We start from the raw sequence: 18,926 nt of genomic DNA on the forward strand, positions 1-18,926 counted from the left end.
TACTACCCCCATTTGCTTGTGCACAATGTCAGGCTGGACCAGAACGCAGAAAGTGTTGGTTGACATTTGTAGCTCCCTCTGCCTTGGTCACAGAACTCAAGAATATTTTGATTTCTTCAGCATTTATCCAAGTGCCCAGCACAGATTTATCCACATATCAGAAAGCATCCAAGATACACTGGCAAAAGGGCAAAAGCCAATAGTTGGCAAGACTGTAATTGGTGCACCATTCAGGTAGAGAAGCCACTAGGTGTCAACCCTATATATTAAAAGAAAATCATGTTGTAAATAAGCTTTACACACATTTATCAGAGTATGGGTAAAGACAAGAGCACTGTGGACTCCAAAAGTTAGTGGGGGGCTTAATAGACTATATAGAGGACACACAGGGAGGAATCAGGGGACTTGAAACCGACATATGCACCTTTGGCATCACACCATGAATCTTTTCCACATTCAATATACTGGCTACAAGCTTGCAATGGTTGGACTCTGAATAATGGGAACGGAAGCTAGTAGCACCAGAAATGTGCATAATATATTGTCAGGCTTGATGTTGCAATGCATTAAAGTGACTTTTAAAAGAGAACAATTAGTAACACAACATTCCAGTTTACAGCATAATTTTATACCTGAAAACCAATATCCTTATTTGGAGACAGGCCAAGGTCACATTTATTTAACGAGTAAGACAACTATGACAAATAAACCATGCAAAGAAAAAATGAAAGGCGTCAGAGTAAAAAAAAAAAGGGTACTTTTTACAAATATAAACAATACATTTCCCTTTTTACCTGTACAATTTTACATGTCCCTGGAAATTACAGTTTTAAAGCAAAGTTCTAGACTTCATTTGACTTAAATGGAAAAACAGAACATGTAGATTATTAAGAATTTTCAAAATGGCGTCTTAAGACGCTGTAGATACAATAAAATACAATGCTACGTTTCGCAATCTGTTATTATACCAAGCTTGGAATGTGCAATCAAGTCACTAGGAGACACATAAGGAGACCAAAATACTTCAATAGATATGATCAATATGATCCGTTAAACCTTTTTCCATCCAGTAAATGGGGACAGCCTGCGCTCTGTATAACATACATCGCTTAATTCGCAGTGACATGGGTCTAGTTAATGCACCATCCTGTAACTTAGGTTAATAGCCTAATGGCTTGTGACGTACCTCTTTCTAAAGCATAATCAAAGAGCCACATTGAATTATTTCTTCCATGAGTCCCACCAAAACGGACCATGCAAAAGCACTGGTTTAAAGAATCGTTCCACACCCCAATCATCTCTTCACAATCATTACTTCGTTTATGCTAGATTACCAATTTCAGAGCTCATGAATCTGAAGTGCAAGATGCTTAGCAACCCTAGAGCCTTACAACTCAAACCACTTTTATCCACAAAAACCCTACCTCTTCTAATGGCCAACAATTGCCAAAATCATCTCCATCCTACCTTTCTTACTTCAAAATATATACTGAACTCGATCATTACTTCCTACTGATATTACAACATTAACCCAAACACCTTAATGGCTGCAAACATTCACCCCCTCCCCCCAGCAAGCTAAATGATGAGGGAACAGCTCATACAGTACAACTATAACGCTCATAAGATTCAACTATTTAGTATAAATATCTTCAAACAATGATTTATTGTATAAATAACTTATTTTTGGGGAATACGGCAATGCATATATTGTACAGTCATTTAGAAATTCAGCTGAGCATCAACTTGAAGAAAAGGGACTACTGCTATAAATAATTCCTCAATCTACAATTTCCTATCGATCGGAAGAAAGCTGCCACTGGTTCTCATGACAGAGATACACAATTCTAACGCCATTTCATGTCCATGAAAATATTCCTTTCAACAAATGCGTAATGGACAAAAGAATTGGAACCATATCTATACAGTTAGCCTAGACTGCTGCCTATTCTAGAGGCGTCCCGTCTTTCTTTAATTGATACTGGTATTCAAGTATTTTCAGTTATGAACATTTCTTATTCAAAGAAGCATGAAAAAATAGCCCTATCAAGAAAACCATACTGCATAAAAACAAGTGCCTTTCAAAGAGACCTATGATATTTCTCACTGTCAAAAATATTCGTTTCAGTCTGGTAAGAACTAGCCAGTATAATATCAGCATTATGAGTCGCAGTGTAATGTGTATCTCAAAAACATGTACTATATTTCTTACAGGTCAAGTTCCATTTTGTACTGCATGTAGTTATTTTAGCTTTTAAAAAGCATGTGCAGCAACCTAACGAATTCAGTATTTTCAGTTAGACTATTTGATAAAAAACGCTTCATATTTAATAAAAGGGCATGTTTATTCATGTTTACAAACAAGTTTCAAAAACAAAAGAAAAACATGTATTACCGTATTACTTCCTAGTAGTAACCTTATCTTCAAAATGCCAACAGCCCTCATGCTGTCTGAAGGTTATCTACAGATTTATTAGAAAATCAACACAGTTCCACTCACAGTTCACCAAGACAGTGCTAAAGCTAACATGTTCAGACAAACAAGGACTAAGTTCTTATGAATTGATTTAATCCGTTTTTTGCTTAAGATAACAAAAGTATTTCAAGCAAGTTGTATCACACATTGATGTCCCGCATTAAACAAACTTCTTCTCAGCTTTGAAAAAAAGTTATGCTGTACTTTTTTCCAAATAAAAAAAAAATAGGTTATTTCAAAACCATTTAGTAAATGTAGTTTAATAAACTTAAAAGGACAGAGGCCATGACTTAATTAGTGTTATCTATTTGGCTATTAGTTTTATCAATGTATCTACAATATTAAATAAGGTAAATTGCAGGAAAAATTTAGTACAGTTTCAATAGAAACACCCTTTTTCTGAAAATACAGCAGTATTTGAAGGACTATTTTTTCCCCTCTGCATCATGTATAAGGAAGCTTTCCCATCTATGAACAGGAACAAAAAATATATACAAACCTTGTAAACAGATCTGTATCATTTAGAACATAAATAATCCAAATTATTACAGCCAACAGCAGAAATGAAAGTATCAATTCAATGACGCTGGGGCCCAAAAAAGGAGGATCAGAATAAACTAAAGCTCTGCTAAGACACTATTCATGACTAGAACCAATGTAATGAAAGTCACGTATGCGGAAGTTATTGTTACTGTTTATCTGTTCTTCTCCCTACCAATCCCCTGTTCCCACCCCCAAAAAAGCACCCTCAGTCTGGCAGAAAGCTTTTTGTTTTTTAAAAAAATAAATCTACATTCATACAAGTGTGTCTTCTGTTGAAGTCCAAGACAAGAATTTTATCTTGTCCATCACAATATGTGAAAGGACCAAGTTTCAATTTGTTTCTTTACAAATCAGTGAGCGTGTTAACATTCGGCTTACAATCAGAGCGATGTCTCCAAACTATGCAGCGGGCTTCCTGGTGATGAAGAGGTAGCAGACTTGTTCGTTTCTATAATAAGATGGATTCCACTGTCAACTGCATTGTTATTTTTGTTAGGAGAGGGTGGAGGCGTGGAGTGGCGTTTTGTTGGTGCGTCATCTTCTGCATCAGTATCATCAATAAGGGGAATATGAGGTTCAGAATCTTCTAATTTAAAATCTGGATGCGTCATAAAGTTGTGGATTGAACTTCGAGACTCTGGTTTCTCTAATCCTTCATATAAGGAACTACGAAATGCATTCACCACTCGGATCTGAGAAGTAAATAATGCAAAGAAAAAAACAGAAAAAATAAATCAATGTTAAGAAGAACCTAAGACCATATTTTCAAAAATTAAGGATCAACAATTACTGAATTAATAAACCGCAAATACATGGGTGACTAATGTGTGTGCAATGTGGTGATACTTGCAATAAACTGTAAAAAAAATGAATAAAAGCATTTTTAGTAACACACAGACATCTTGGAATAAAAACACTGGTGTGGTGTATAACATGAAAGAGCTAAATCGTTTTGTTAGTGCTTACATTTTCATGTTGGCCACAAAGCATAGGAGTGCAAAATAAATCTATGCAAGAGTATGATAGGTAACATGGAATTAAAATATACACGCAAATAAAAATGTTACTTTCAAAGAAAGCAGCAACATCAAGCACAGAGAAAAACTGATCATGCTAGGAGTTTGGATGTCGCAGACTATGAAAAAGCCAAGCATACAACAAGCTGAATGGTTGAAACGACATTTGCCAAAACATTTCATGCAAAAAAAAAGTTAAATACCTTAATAGCTGTAAATATTCGAGTATGCCTAAAGTACATACGATCGTTCTATACAACAGATGAATCTCACTGTATATGACCTGTCCTACAAGTTGTGATATCACATAATAGACAAAGTGAACAGCAAACTAGAGCAACAAATCATACTCAGCAATATTTTGTATGGCTACTAAAATGGACATTATTCGCCATTTTTATGTTGAATGAGGATATCCACAAGATTATAAACAATAGTTGAAGAATTTTGAAAAGTTTTTATAACACCAAAACAAAGAACAGTTAAGTAACAATCAAGAAACGTTTTGCTCACAAATACTGACATTTCCAAATACACATTCACAATGAAATAAATTCCCCCAATCTTTAGCAGTCTTTTATATAAAGAATGTTCTACCTAGAATGAGGGAATAAGCAAAAAGGTGTGGACCTAGAAACCTTCTCTGAGGAACGTCCACTACTTTGCTTCTGTAAAGTTGTACAGGAGGGTGGAGGTGTTCTGTGACTGATCGGTACAAGTGTGTGTCCAATCATGGGCAATACGAAACTGTAATAGTAATGTGCAAATTGCCACTGGAATTTGCTGGTACTAGGAGAGTGAAATGCGCTCAAAACCAGTTCATGTTTTAAGTGACAAGGTCATTTTCTGGAGTGAATATGGGTGCCCACACGCCAATGTGGAAACTCATGACCGGACACAGAGCTGAACACTGCATATGTTGAGTATCACAGCATATTTCAAAGCAGTCTTTCGCAGGTGGCACATTACCCATTATCTAATTTTCAGCACCCTGAACCATTGGATTAACAATGATACAATTAATTGCACCATGGAAAAGTTGAGCCACTTCGACATCTCCATTGGAAGCAACTTGCCATCTAGTGGCAGCACCACTTCGGCATACTGTACAAAAAAAGAATCATTGTATTTTAGTTTCTGGCACATTTATTTTGATAGGCTATTAACTATGATATACAGGAACATAAACATCTGTCCTGAACAACATCTTTTGAGGTAAATTAAGAGTATGGAAGGTGGAACCCATATTACACAAAAAGACAAAAGGAAAATACACAGTATGACCTTTTTATGAAAGATGTTTTCCAAGAAGAAATGTTTCTTGCCCCAGCATGATCTTTGGTTGCCATTTTCCCAGGTGTAGGAGTGGCACACTCCATCAGATGCTCCGTAGTGTTTCTAATGGGCGGGCGATTTTCTGACTGGCACGTACAGTTCAATGATACGAGTCATTTATAACGTGCCTGTACACAAGTGTTTCTAGGCGTGTCGAGACAAGGCAGGGAGACATGGGGAGGACAAAAAAACGATCTTACTAGGTCTTGTGTCATTCGGATTGTGCAAGTCCATCCAGACACATTATGCAACTCTTGTACGAGGGATTGTATCCTTGTGGGATGTGGGTCTAGTAATATGCGCTGCTTTCTGAGTTTGTGTTAATCATGGCCAAAGGGAGCCTCATCTTTGAGGCTGGTAGTTTATTGAGGAGGACTAATAGACTTTGTCTGAACGCTTGAATTGTCTTTCTATGCATTTGTAAAATGACAGTTATTTTTATTTTGCATTACTGACCGATTATATGCTTAGATTTTGAACCCCTTATTTTGTCAATGGCCGAATAGCAGTTTTTTGTCGTCAAGTGCCATTATTCCTACGAGCCCCTTGTCTAGCACTATTATAAATGAAATAAAAACATATAAAGTTTCTTCCTATCTCCTTCCAGCACTGTTGTGGTACTGTATGGATTAGTGTATATTAGTGAACGTCTGAGTTGCAGACTTTAGCCTAGTTCAGGCTTCTCCCTTACACCTCTAAGAACTACATTTTACTCTCCTGGCTGGGATTTTTGTATAATAGATTTGATTCATGAATTTGTAGCGCGGATGTCCATGACTGGACCCGGCACGAGTGCAACTAGGCACAGAGATGTTCTTGCATAAATCATTGCAATGTCACAGGGTTCGAGCCAACAGTGGATTCTACACTATATTTCTGTACAAACATTGGAAAAAGTGTACAAAAATAGCCAATAACAGATGCGTAGTTTTTCACATATGCGTCTTCTGTTTTGACACAACTCCCCAACCATTTCTTGGGGAATTCATTATGGCTGATCCATTTAACGCTCTTTGGAAAACCGGTGAATGGCATTACATCATAAACAACGTGGACACCTTTCACACGTGAAACGGCCTGCAATTTATATTTTTGATTCAGTAACATATCAAATACATTTACAACTTATAACCTTCTATATTCTGTAAACTATTTCAGAATATGCATGAACTAGCAGAGTGGAAAAACTATCAATTAAAGCATGTGTGATCCAAATTCATTGAAACACATTGGTGCTTGTGGTCCACTATTTCCTTAATCCCCTATTCATTGATGAATGTTGCTGTAATAGAGGTATTCCCTGGTCTTGTGCCAGTGTTGAGACACAACAACAAAGCACAGCAAGTCCGGCAAGGGGCCCATAATTAATAAGTTGATGTTGGTTTATGCAGTAAATAAAAATAAAAATGGGAGCATTTACATAGATTCAGCCATGAAGAATTAGGAGGTAACAGCAACAAGAAGCAGCTAGAGAGAAATGAGAACACGAGGACTGGGCATATGCTTCATTTGACAGAGTACAGTCCTCGAGTGTTGGTTTAGTCGAGGTGAACAAAACCAGATAAAGGGGGACTGAGGCCAGTGTGTGAAGAAAATTAAATAATGTCAGTCGCTTATTTCTTCAGCTCCCATACTAGCTTCTAGTAGCAAAGGATTCTCTTATTATACTTAGCTCACACTCAAATGCAACATATGACTGCAATGGGTAAAAATGTTATCAAATAAATTCCCATGGCATTTGAGCAAAAGCTCACCCTAGACTTTTTAAATTCTACTTCATATATGTTTGTAAAGGAACAAACCAGTATATTAGTATATACGACTTACTGAACCAACCCCAGATTCTTACATCTCATGAACTAGCTTTGAGCACACAGTGAAACCAGAATCTTTCAGGGGCGAGCAACTCCAGCCTGAGTATGTCAAGGTGACACTGGCACAAGTGGCGGCAGAAGGAATGTCCCTGACACAGATGTGGAACAGTCCTTGCCCTCTAGCCTCGGTTTCAACCAATTTACCTGTGACAAGCTCAGACTCCTGCCCCATCCTAAGGTATGGAGGGGACTGCCAGGAAAATTAGTCTAGTAGTGCCTTGCTCCAAGAGCCTTGAGCTACCTGGCTCAGGTAAATTGAAGTAGGTGCAGAGCCCACCTCCAAATCCATGCCCTCATTCCAAGCCTTGTGTCCTTGCCCCAGTTTCGACTATGGGGAAGTATAATTGCTGAACTCCAAAGACCTATGTCCCAGCTGTTTATGCAATCAGTGGATTCTTCCCCCTAACCCCCACTCCCCCAACAAGGAAGATCTCGAAGGTTAGAGCATCAAGACCCCAGGACAAAAGCCCAATTTAGGAGTAGCCCTTCAGGCAGGGTAAATTGGATTTATGCTAAAGAGGACTCTCGGACACAAAAACCTAGAAATCAGAAGTAAACAGAGTAAGCCATTTGGCTAAAGCTGGAGTGACATAGTTCTGTATTACAGGAAGAACCCTCACTGAGAAATGTTGACCTGATGGACCCCCCTCTGCCCTTCCCCTCGGACCCCCCTCATTCCAGGAAAATTTAAAGAAATAAGGGAGACGGTCACCAAGCGGAAAGGAGAAAAAACGGTGTAGAATGCACCAGCAGACTGCTGTAGGTCGACAAGAAGCCATAGGAAAAAGGAGCCATCTGAGGAAGGCAGATGTTGAGACAGCTAGACTAAATATGGCTACCAGTGCTTAAGGAGACGCGGGAGGCAGCTTATCCACTAAAATTGGGAAATTGATACATAAAGTTATAGCACCTATCCAGACGCTGCTGCACATCAGGAAATTGCAAAGTGTCCAATAAAGGGCTGCAAGATGTAAGTTCCTAAGCATAGAGGCCTACACAAGACTAGAGTAAGACCGGGACAGGTGGGAGGCAGTAAGCAAGGAGCGTTCAGGACAGCGCACACAGCAGCCAGACCCTAGGAAAGCCAACACTGGGTTGGACTATTCAAACTAACATAGCTGAAGAAGAGGGTCCTTAAAAAGTTGGTAAGAATCAAAAAGTATTTGGTCATAAGACCGCTATGGCATTGGCCAAGTCTGAAACCCCTGAAAGGCCTGAGCTGGACACTATAACCCGAAGAGTGAGCTGGGCACCATATTCCTAAGAGCTGGAAGTGGTGAGCCAGACAACTCTTCCTGAAAGGATTATAAATAGTGAGCCGGGTGCTACGTTCCCAGACTGATTAGGGCAAAGCAGCATGCCAGGTGTTCCAACTATTCAACAGTATCGAGGATCTAGATGGAGACCATTATCACTAGTAGCAACAGAACCAAACCTAGACTCTTAATACTGTCGCCCATCATGATACCTTTTGCCATTTAATCCAAACTCATCCTGATGATAATAAACCAGATTTTAAACCAAACTTGTGTCAAGTGTTTTGCCGGTCCAATTAATCATGGTAATTTTGTGGAATTACCATGATTCTGTACACATAAAATGCAAGGAATCGCAGCCTCAAATTTACTTTGAGGGGTAAATGGTAGTTCGCTGAGGAATCTGTGGGGGAAAGATTCTGTCCATAAGAACGTTACACAGTAAACTGATTTATTATTCTATGGATACCTTTCACCCACATTCCCCAACACATGTCCAGGTCAATAGCAGTCGAGTAAAGTGGAGGTCTCTGCCTAGGTTTGCAGGTTTCAAAGTTGCAGCACAGCCAATTACCTTTCAGTCTTTAAATAGAGGTTGATGGATCATATGCCATTACAAATGGAGTAGCAGTAATGCTGGTTATTAGAGTGCACAGCAGTGGCATGTCCAGGGAGAAGCCTGGCGTGGCACGTGCTACCCCTGGAATCTGATCCAGTGATACGTCACCCGATTAGCTTAAACTATGATCATTATGTGTGTGTTCGCTCGTACTTCATGCCGCCCATGCATAAATCTATGCCCCACTTGGGCCACCCCAGTCAAGAGAGCCTGGACATGCCACTGGTGCACAGGAAGAGGAGAAATCTAGTAGGAATACTATATAGCTCCACAAATTATTATGTCTGACTTCTAAAGCAGATCACAACAAAAAAAGGCAAAGAAGCTTACAGTAAACTGAGGTCCTAACAAGAGAAACGGTACAAAAGTATCTGGCTAAAGCAGGTATCCTCCCCAGCCAAGGCGCGTAGACAGTAATGTTTGGTAAAAGAGTGAAGTGAGGCCGAATTGGCTGCATCTTTAAGGTGTAAATAGCTTGCCTTGTCCTAGCTGAATGAGCCCCAATTTACCCAGTGACATCTGCATATTCCAATTCAGAAAAGGGTTAAGTCACAAAGCCAACTCTTCTTGGAGAAAAGAAGGGCACCAAGACCAGGCGAAGTAGCAACTCCTCCCTGACGTGAAGTGAACAGATGGCAGTTATGAGATGAAGAAGCTAGGAAACGTCTGAACCAAGTTCAGGTCTAATGAATGAACTACAAACAAATTGATGAAAATCAAACCCATTAAAAACAGCACTGCAGTTGGACTAACAATCCAGTTGATGTGCCGTTTTGAAACTCTGTACACCAGGACAAATAGCCCTGAACTGTGACAATCATGAAGCCAGGCCTGACCAAATATCTTGAAACTAAAATGCAGGATATGGGGCAGAACCAATCAATAACCCTTCAACATCAGTTTGAAAATACTCTTCCAACTAAAAGTATAAATGAGCTTTGCTGAAGGCCTACGTGCCGACAACACATCTAGAGCACGTTTGGTATCTCTGCTCCCCAACAGATGCAAGTTAGTTGAGGAGCGGGAGACTGACTGGAGGATCTCTCCTCCTGCTTACGACAGATCATATCATCCATATTCAGAGGCAGCTTCCAAGGAGCGCAGAACAAAAGGTCAACAAGTTGTGAATTCCACGTTCTAGCTGGTCAAAGAGGATCAGGTTATCCTGTTACACTGCAACCATCACAAGCAAGAGGGACAAGGGCACTGGTGAGGAGGCATGGAACAAACTGAAATACACAACCAAATCAGCATGTCAAAGAAGAATCAAAGAGGAGACTATTGAGCAGGATTGGTCAAACTTTACTCGGGATGAAGGCAAGCAAATCAGGATCTCAGATCTTTGTTATCTTCTCAGAACTGTTACCCCTATAAATCTGAGCTTTGACCATAACACAAGAAGGGTGGATCATGCCACTAAACCCAAAAGGCACAGGAATATTGAAGCCTGCTGTTTTGTTGAAAAACATGCTAACAGATGTCCACCCCGCACCCAAACTGTTGGAGAAGGAAGGCCTTCCAAAACAGAATACTGAAACTCAAAAATAGATTCTATCATGTGTGATTGGGACGCCTTAACTTACTGTGGTTGAGGGAAACCAGTACAGTGAAGGGTGCACATCTTTGTAAGATTAGGAGAAGGCCTTCTTCAATACTTATCTTTCATCATCCAGTTGAATACAGAAACACGCCACATTTTACATATCTGATATTGTGAATTCACCAATGCCTGGGCATTTGGGAAGACCATCAGTGTTAATGTGAGCCAGATTCAAAGAAAAAGTAGAAGTGCTCGCCTCTACGAAAAAAAATCACAGATCTCTGCTCTGGTAAAACACACACACATATATATATATATACATATATATATATATATATATGAAAAGGGGCGTTGTTTATGCACACCTCAATTTGTGCGCACAAGGAAATAAGTGCAATACAAGCCCTTAGCACACTCCTGTAACACAATCCATTCTGTGGCACCTTCCCAAAGTAGTTTTGCAGCCTCCTCAATTAGGAAATTGAGAGTACTGAAAGAGGTGGAACGGGAGAATGTGTGGAGGACAAGGTCTAAAACGTGGTAGAACACAGCCAAAACTATCCTCACAACCCAATGGTGAGAATAATTCAAAGGACACAATGGATTGGCACTTCCCTTGCAATCAATATCTCACTGAGAAAAGAGTACTCCGAAATCCCACACGGTCTTCTGTTTTAATATATATTCATGAAATTAACATGGTTGAGATGTTTTATTTTTTAATAAGATATGTTCAAATATGTCTGACATGTTTTGTGTTTCCCAGAGCCTATTTTAAATGCATCCTGTGAATCAACTGACATTTTTCCTTTACATTTGCTTTTCAAAGAAAAAAAGAAAGCCTCTTCTTTGAAGTAGTACATGTCCTGCCACTAAATGGTTGGCTGGAAGTGTGTCAATGCAGATGTGTGTGGTTGTGGAGGAGGGGTGACGGCCAATCCACGCGATAATGGAATCTTGATTCAAACCAAAATAAAAATTAACATGCCCCACAGACCTTTGGATGGTTTGGATACTGGTCTCGATGATGCATCCGACACTCTTTCGTAATGAAACCAGTTACATTTTATAACATTTAAAAAAATATACAATTGAGATAATAGTATGTCCCAGTTTTCACCATATTTAAATGTGTCATCAAGTTCTTTTGTCTGCATTATGGGGCAATCTTTCATACAACGAGGCTGATTTGCTGCACTGTTCTCCACTAGTTCGAGTCTCATAAGGGCCAACATTTCAACAATGTTTCACTACCGTTCTCTTGCACTGCTTAGTGATGAGGTCTGTTTGAACACAGATGCCATAAAACTCTTCAACTTCACAAATGTGTGCTCCATCACTCCATCCTGAAGCCTTGACATGAGCATTACCTTTTTCTCAGACAATGTTATTCAGTGAATGAAGATGTGTATAACCACTTTTGGAAAGTTTAGAGAAAGAGGAGACCTTAAAGTCATGAAAAAGTGCAAGAGAATCTCAGGAACAAGCCTTGAGGAGTGTAAAAAAACAATTAATGTCAGGAGACTTGGGTCAGTCATGTCCCCAGCCTTGAAGAAACACAAAACTCGCGCAGTGGCCGATTTTCCTAGAATGTTAATAATTAAACAGACAATACATGAGCAGATCCACTCACTTGTTTGTATGTTTGTTTTGTTTTATTATTTATAATGCGTGAGCGTACCCAAGGGTATCGGGGCGCAGCCTTTACAACAATTTGCAAAGCTTGGTTACAGTAGTCATAAAGTATACAAACACGGATGTATATTTGATCTAGATTAAAACAGGTAAGAATTGTTTAAATAGAAGAAAAAAAAAATCTTGTTTCTGTATTAGGAGCGGGCGCAAGGATGAGTTTAAAAACGGCCCATGACTTTTTAGGAAGGCACGAGCACTATCCTAAACCATACGCTGCCGAATGCAACACAGATATCATGAGATATATAAATATCACTGAGAAGTAACATGGTTGAAGCACACACAGGGGTCAAAGTAGCTTTCCTAAATCCTCTAATGTAAGGATTCCCTTTCCATGTATTAATTCACAGTTTATGCTGTGATATGTCCACGTGCTCTTACATATGTAGGATAAATCAGAAGAAAGGGCTGTGTAGGAATGCACTGTGGAAAACAAATCAGGAACTGAATTCCAGACCATTCTCTCACCGATAGGCCAAGATTATAAAAATGTAAATCATCAAGTGGCATAACAGTTTACATGTTTTGGACATTATTCTTGAGCATCCTAGGAAAGGTCAACATGAATGAAAATGGAAGCAATATGATTTTTTGTTTTACCACAGAAGACCCTACTGGTTTCAATCAGTTCATCGATTTGATTACACTGGTGTTAGCATTTGTCTTTTCTGGAGCATGGATTCCCGCCCCCCACTACCCTCGCTCAGCCCACCCCACCAAAATGTTATCTAGGTTTGTTTTAATTTCTAACTGAAATCCATCCAATTTGTCTTGCTGTTCCATGGTTTGCCTCTGTTTGAAGCACTTCTGCAAGGTAGGCATCCTTAACAGATTAGTTTAACTGGTGTCCATAAAAAGCCCAGGCTGCTAGGAGCACAACTTCCACTACGACAGAAGTTACAGGTGACTGCTGTCTTTTTTGTTTTTTTTATTAGCACCCGACAGATGGCTGACCAATCCAACGATCTGAGCAGTCTACATCCTACAGTTTCCATGGTACTGTGAGCTACCATACTGAACTTTTCTAGGATTGCTGAACGAGTGGAAATGCCTAAAACTATTACTGACAATTTAGTGTTGGCTGCGACGCTCCAACAATCCCGCTGCCATCCTTTTGTATATGGATGGGAATTCCTTGGTGAAATAGCTTGTGGGTCAAATGTTCAATGCTGAGCTCTACTTTGATCGGCTCAAAGTTTAAAATCCCAAAAGGTCTAACTCAGCATTCCATTCTTCTGGGCAGATAAACTGAACACCATTAAACAGGAAATGGGAATATCTGGTATTTACAGTGCTGCAAAGTGGAACAAATGGCAGCAAAAATAATTTTATATTAGCGTGATTCGATCTGAAAACTTGCACAAATGATGTTGGGGTGGGTGAGGTCTGCTAGTGGCAAGTCTGGGAATGCTTTGCAGCTCAAGATATTTTCCGCTAGGCCTTGGTTTCCGGAATCAGGAAAAGATAGAAACTTGGTCAGGTTCTATTGCTACATTAACAGAACACAGTGTGTATTCCGGAACATAATTACGTGTCCCTTTGTGTCTGTATATATTCACTTACATGATAAAACATTGATTTTCCAGTTACAGAGACTATGAAAAGCAGCAAAGCCTTTACACAATAGTAAATGCATTTTAAAAAAATCTACGTCACTCATTCTCATTGCCACATCCAGTACAGCTCTTTACAACCCAAAGAGAGAATGGTTAGGAGCATGTTCAAGCTGCCCAGCTACACCATATGCAAGACATTCATTCCACATCATGAAACCGCAAATGCAATTCACTCCAAGGTAATTACCAATTGATATAGGGGGCAGAGCAAACAGACATCAGAAATGAAGTCAAAAGCTTAATTTGAGGGGGAACAAAAGTGCCCCTAGAGAAGGTGTGATAGTAAAATTGAGAAGCGGGCTCTTTCTCAAACCCAGGGATTTCCATAGTTTGACACCTTAGACATTAAGACCATAGCCTCCACTGACTAAGCACTTCCATTGGGGATTGTTGAGAAGAGGCAATTTTAAAGAGCAATTTTCAGTTTATTGATATCACAATAACCTGTCACATCTGAACGTTGACCAGTCCACACTCTTAAATCAGTGGTGGAAACAAAGAAGTGGGACCATTACTATGTTTTTTCATTTCCTGTTTAACATGTAGGCATTAGTATTTAGGTTAAGTCACACAGGGATCAAGGTTTGCAGCGAGAGACCAGATAAGGTCAATTACTTTGCTGAAATCCTCCACATCTGTTGCTATGTTTCCCAACTATCTTACCTTTTTCAATATTTCATAGCATTAGGGGCTGGAAATCATATTCATTATTTTGTCACAGAGAAATTGCTGTAATGGTTGGGAAATGAAGCTTGAAATTCATAGTAGCGCCGTACAAGGAAGAAAATCCCCAAAGCGCAAATGTTTACTCATCCCTGGTTTAAGATGCATGTTTTAATAGAATTTCAATTTTCATAGATTCAAATGCTTCATAGGTGTTTAAATAACTTCAATAGCCTGGTGGTACCCTAGGCAAATGTGGGATACACCGAGTTGACCCCCCTTATGCCAACAAGGTGCCTGGTCACCGAAGTCTCAAAATGGCCCAGGTTGGTTGATCAGAGGATGGAAAGGTAGTACTGTGTTTGTTAGCTTTGGAGGCACTCTTCCTCACAGCCCCGGCCCTTTTAAGACATTCATCTATGCTACAGAAAATGCCTTGGGCATTTTCTTCCTCGTTTCAGTAGGCAAGCTTGTTGATAGGGCGCGACCCGATCTTCTAAGCATTACAGAGCTTTTCCATGGACACTACTCAGGGTTTCAAATTAGCATTTTTGCATAACAGGCAGTCAGTGGAGTTTACGGATTGGCTTCACATGTGTAAACTAAGACACATGCTGCATTATTCATTAGAACCTGCAGTTTTCTTTTAGCTATACAGGAATTATATCAAAGAGCTTTACACTAATCAATCCTTGCTGACAAGTTAACGAATATCATAAAATGTTATTCAAGAAGCAGCTGTTCATATTTTGCATACATTTGCTGCGTGCACTGTGTAGCTCTAGTGAGACATAGGTCCTGGACTTCTCCTGTGTTCCTTACCTTTGAGGGGGAAGATATGATTTAAGTCTAACCTTGATTGAATAATTTAATTTGTGCCAAAGGTGATCCTACAGTCTTCAACTATATTGTAAGCACATTCACACAGAGTTGGAGTATAACCAGTTTTGTATAGAAGGCAATGTGTCAAGCAACTGTCTAATTGTGGTGGTGTGTTCCGTGTTCGTCCAAGAGACAGAGTATTATCAGCATAAATTTGATAGTGAATGTTTTCCTTTTCAGGCTATCGCATGAAGGGAGAAGATATATATTAAAAAGTATTATATTAAAACAGAATTTTAGAAAGCCAACACTGAGGGGCACCACAGGAGACTAGTTTATATCGAGAGACTGGTTCACTGTGTATGGCTCAAAATTACTGTTTTTGCAGGAAGGATTTAAACCAGGAGAAGGAGCACTCAGGTCCCCTGCCAACATCCAAGATGTATGATCAAAATGTCGAGGTCCAAGTCGTCGAAGGCTGATGCCATGTAAAAGCATAAAGGAAGCAGGAAACACCCATTGTTGACCGTTGCTTGTACAAAAATTGAATAACCTTGCTCAGGGTCAACTGTTCCATTTAAATGTTTAGCACGCGGCTGAGATGAAATCTGGGATATTCCCGATATCTAGAAAAAACAGAAGCTGGTTAAGAATTTTACACACTCCTTTATTAAGAAGCGGAAAATTTGAAACTGGTCTGAAATGTGCTATGTTATTGCTATCATATAAGGATTGCTTTATTTTGTAGCATAGGCCACACCTAAACTTATTTTCGTTTGTCTGGAAAATCCCTTTGTTAACTTTTACAATGCCTAGGAGACAGAAGTATCCCAGAGAGCAAGATGGCCAAGTCCCTGCTAGACTTAAGAATTTAATCTTCCGAGGCAGGAAAAATATAAATGTATTAATCGTCTTTTTAGCATATTCTGGGACTTACTATTGCTACTAGAATATCATCTTGTATTTGATCACTTTTCAATTAAGTGACCTGCATTTCTTTCACAAAACTATGGATCATTCGACAGGGCTTCAGGTTTGTTGAATTCTGATATTTTGAAACTGTTTTTATTTGAGAGAAGTTAATATTCACAATTCATTGTTTGGACAATTTGATTTCCGGCAGTATAATTGTTGACAAGTTTATAGCTGTAATTTATGCAAAGTATTTACCCTTGCACTTGCATACAACTGGAAAGTATGGATTTCCAGACCAACATGAACTACGTTATGCAAAATAAAAGTCCCCAGTTAGAAATGTGTAAGCTACTTAAAATTAAAAAGAATTTGTTTAGTGAAAGGCATTCTTAAAGTTGCTTAAACAGCAAGATAATACGCATCGTCAGTAAAAGCCATATTATTCTGGCGAGTTAAGAAGCAGAACCAGTGGCTTGGTGCACACTGAATCTTTGCTCGAATGTGCGGAAAGTTGCGGCCTTATATAATGCGAAATTCTGGAGAGGAGTGCAGCAATCATGAAGATTGTCCACCAGAGGGATTGGCCATTTCAACATTTGAAAGCATTACCCGAGTGTATGAAATGCTCCTGGAATGTAAATTCTGCATTTCCAAGTGAAATCAGAGTTATCTTTTGAACACAGCTCAGGTAGCTTAGTATTCTGATCTTCATGCAACTGCTCGGCTCCGACATCCATTTACCAAAGGTCAATCCATGTGCTGATGTTGCAGTTGCATTAAATGATCAGAATCTTGACTCCCTGCCTTGAAGTGGTAACGAAATAGCCCAGAGTAAGTTCTAGTAAGCACAGCATAGTCACTGCCCAAAGAAACTATCCTGGAGCAAGATGCCCACACATCGACAGAACTGCAGGAGAGGTCTTCTGGAATAGATGCTCACTGTATAACAATATCCAAAAGCTTGCTAAACGTGGCATTACATTGTCCACAGTTGCACATATTTACATTAGTCTATAGTGGAAATTTCGTTTTTAAAGTGCACTTAATAGTACAGGGAGAACATGGTAAAAAAGTAACATGATCTGCTCTTTCTTATACAGGGTCCTTAATAAACACTTACTTTGAACCTAGCTCAAGAGCAGCGGAGCACTTCACAACAGGTGATTGCCAGCATACACAAGTGAAGTGCTTCAAAGTGCTTCATGGCAGGGAAGGGAACAAGGGGATACAGAGCCATTCTTAGGCCTTAGAGTTTCCGAATTATCTAACAAAGAATGACTAGCATATTAGGCCTGACGGCATTGCCACTAGTGCAAGTGCGTGAAAAAAAGGAAGGCGAGAATGTGGGTTGGAGGGGGCGAGAAGGAGAAAAACATACAGAAACAAAAACCTACCGTACTAAGCCTTGAGAACTAGGCCTAGTGCAATCTGATAATGTAAGTACGCAGACAGGAGGCGAAAGGGATGGCAACAAGTGTGCCCAGTCCAGCAGGGCCCTGGGTTAAGGGCAAGGAGGTTACCCTTCTCACGGAACAAATTCCAGAAGTGCAGTAGTGGTGAGCAGAGTGCAGAGGCCAGGAGGCAAGTGCAAGGACTGGTGGGAGCCTGGGACCGGTGGGGCTCTGGAGGTGCACCAGGTGACCAGTCGGTGGAGCAGAGTTCGGGAAGAAGAGGAGGAGGGAAGTAGGCAGGAATAGGGAGGAGGTTATCAAGGGAGAGGAAAAGAGGAGGAAGTCTTGAGGAGTTTCGTGAATTTAAGGAGATCAGGTTCAAGACGGAGAGGGGCAGGGAGATTGTTAACGAGGGAAGCACCTGCAGAGGATAACAATCTACCCCTAAATCTCAGTTTGGAAAAACGGCTCACCCGCAGAGAGTTGCAAGAGGACAAGCAGAGTATTTAGGGATATAGAGTTGTAGATCGTGCGGGCCCTGGCCCCAGAAAGCTTTGTGGACTACGCAGAGGATCTTGAACTTGATCCTTACAGCCACGGGTAGCAAGTGGCGGGATTTCAGTGCCGGAGAGAAGCAGTCCCTGGGCTTGAGGCCAAGGATAAGTTTTGCGGTTCTGTTCTGAATGAGTTGTAAAGGTCTAAGAGTAGAGATAGTTGGATTGAGAAAGAGGCCGTTGCAGTAGCCCAGTCTGGAGAGTACCAAGGCTCTGAAGACGAAAAGCCTCTGGGGGAAAGTGAGAAAAGGTAGATTACCGCTGAGGAGGTGCAGCTGGTAGTGGGATTGTTTTAGAGATGTTTGAGATGTGAGAGGAGAAAGAGTGGAGTTGAAGATGACCCCCAGAATTTTTGCCTCACTAGTGGGTGAGGGCACAGGGCCAAGGGAGGCCGGCGAGAGTGAAAATGGGAAAGCGAGAGCAGGGGTCCCAATGAGGACCATCTGTCTTGCTGCCATTAAGGCAGAGATCTTCTGCAACACACCAAGACTGAAATGCGGACAGTCATGAATGAACGAAGAGGAGGAGAGTAGCCTAAAAGAGTTGTTTGTCATCTGCATAACACTGAAAGTTGGAGGGAAAGGCAGAAATCCTGTGGGCCATGTAGACAT

General features: G+C 40.2%; 1 protein-coding gene across 6 annotated transcripts in view; it reads right to left on the reverse strand.

The window, feature by feature from the left end:
- Positions 1-2,326: 2,326 nt before the first annotated feature.
- Positions 2,327-18,926, reverse strand: part of ATP2B1 (ATPase plasma membrane Ca2+ transporting 1) — a 551,789-nt gene continuing 535,189 nt past the window's right edge. For 5 of the 6 annotated variants that reach the window (XM_069628007.1, XM_069628002.1, XM_069628005.1 and 2 more), the window contains one exon: positions 2,327-3,711. In XM_069628007.1, coding sequence (XP_069484108.1) covers positions 3,686-3,711 — 26 coding nt within the window. In that variant the 3' untranslated portion in view covers positions 2,327-3,685. The remainder of the gene's footprint in view (positions 3,712-18,926) is intronic. The other variant, XM_069628006.1, reaches the window with a different exon arrangement.

The sequence above is a fragment of the Ambystoma mexicanum genome, chromosome 12 (genome assembly GCF_040938575.1).
Source record: "Ambystoma mexicanum isolate Mex_15411 chromosome 12, UKY_AmexF1_1, whole genome shotgun sequence".
NCBI classification, from domain to species: Eukaryota; Metazoa; Chordata; class Amphibia; order Caudata; family Ambystomatidae; genus Ambystoma; species Ambystoma mexicanum.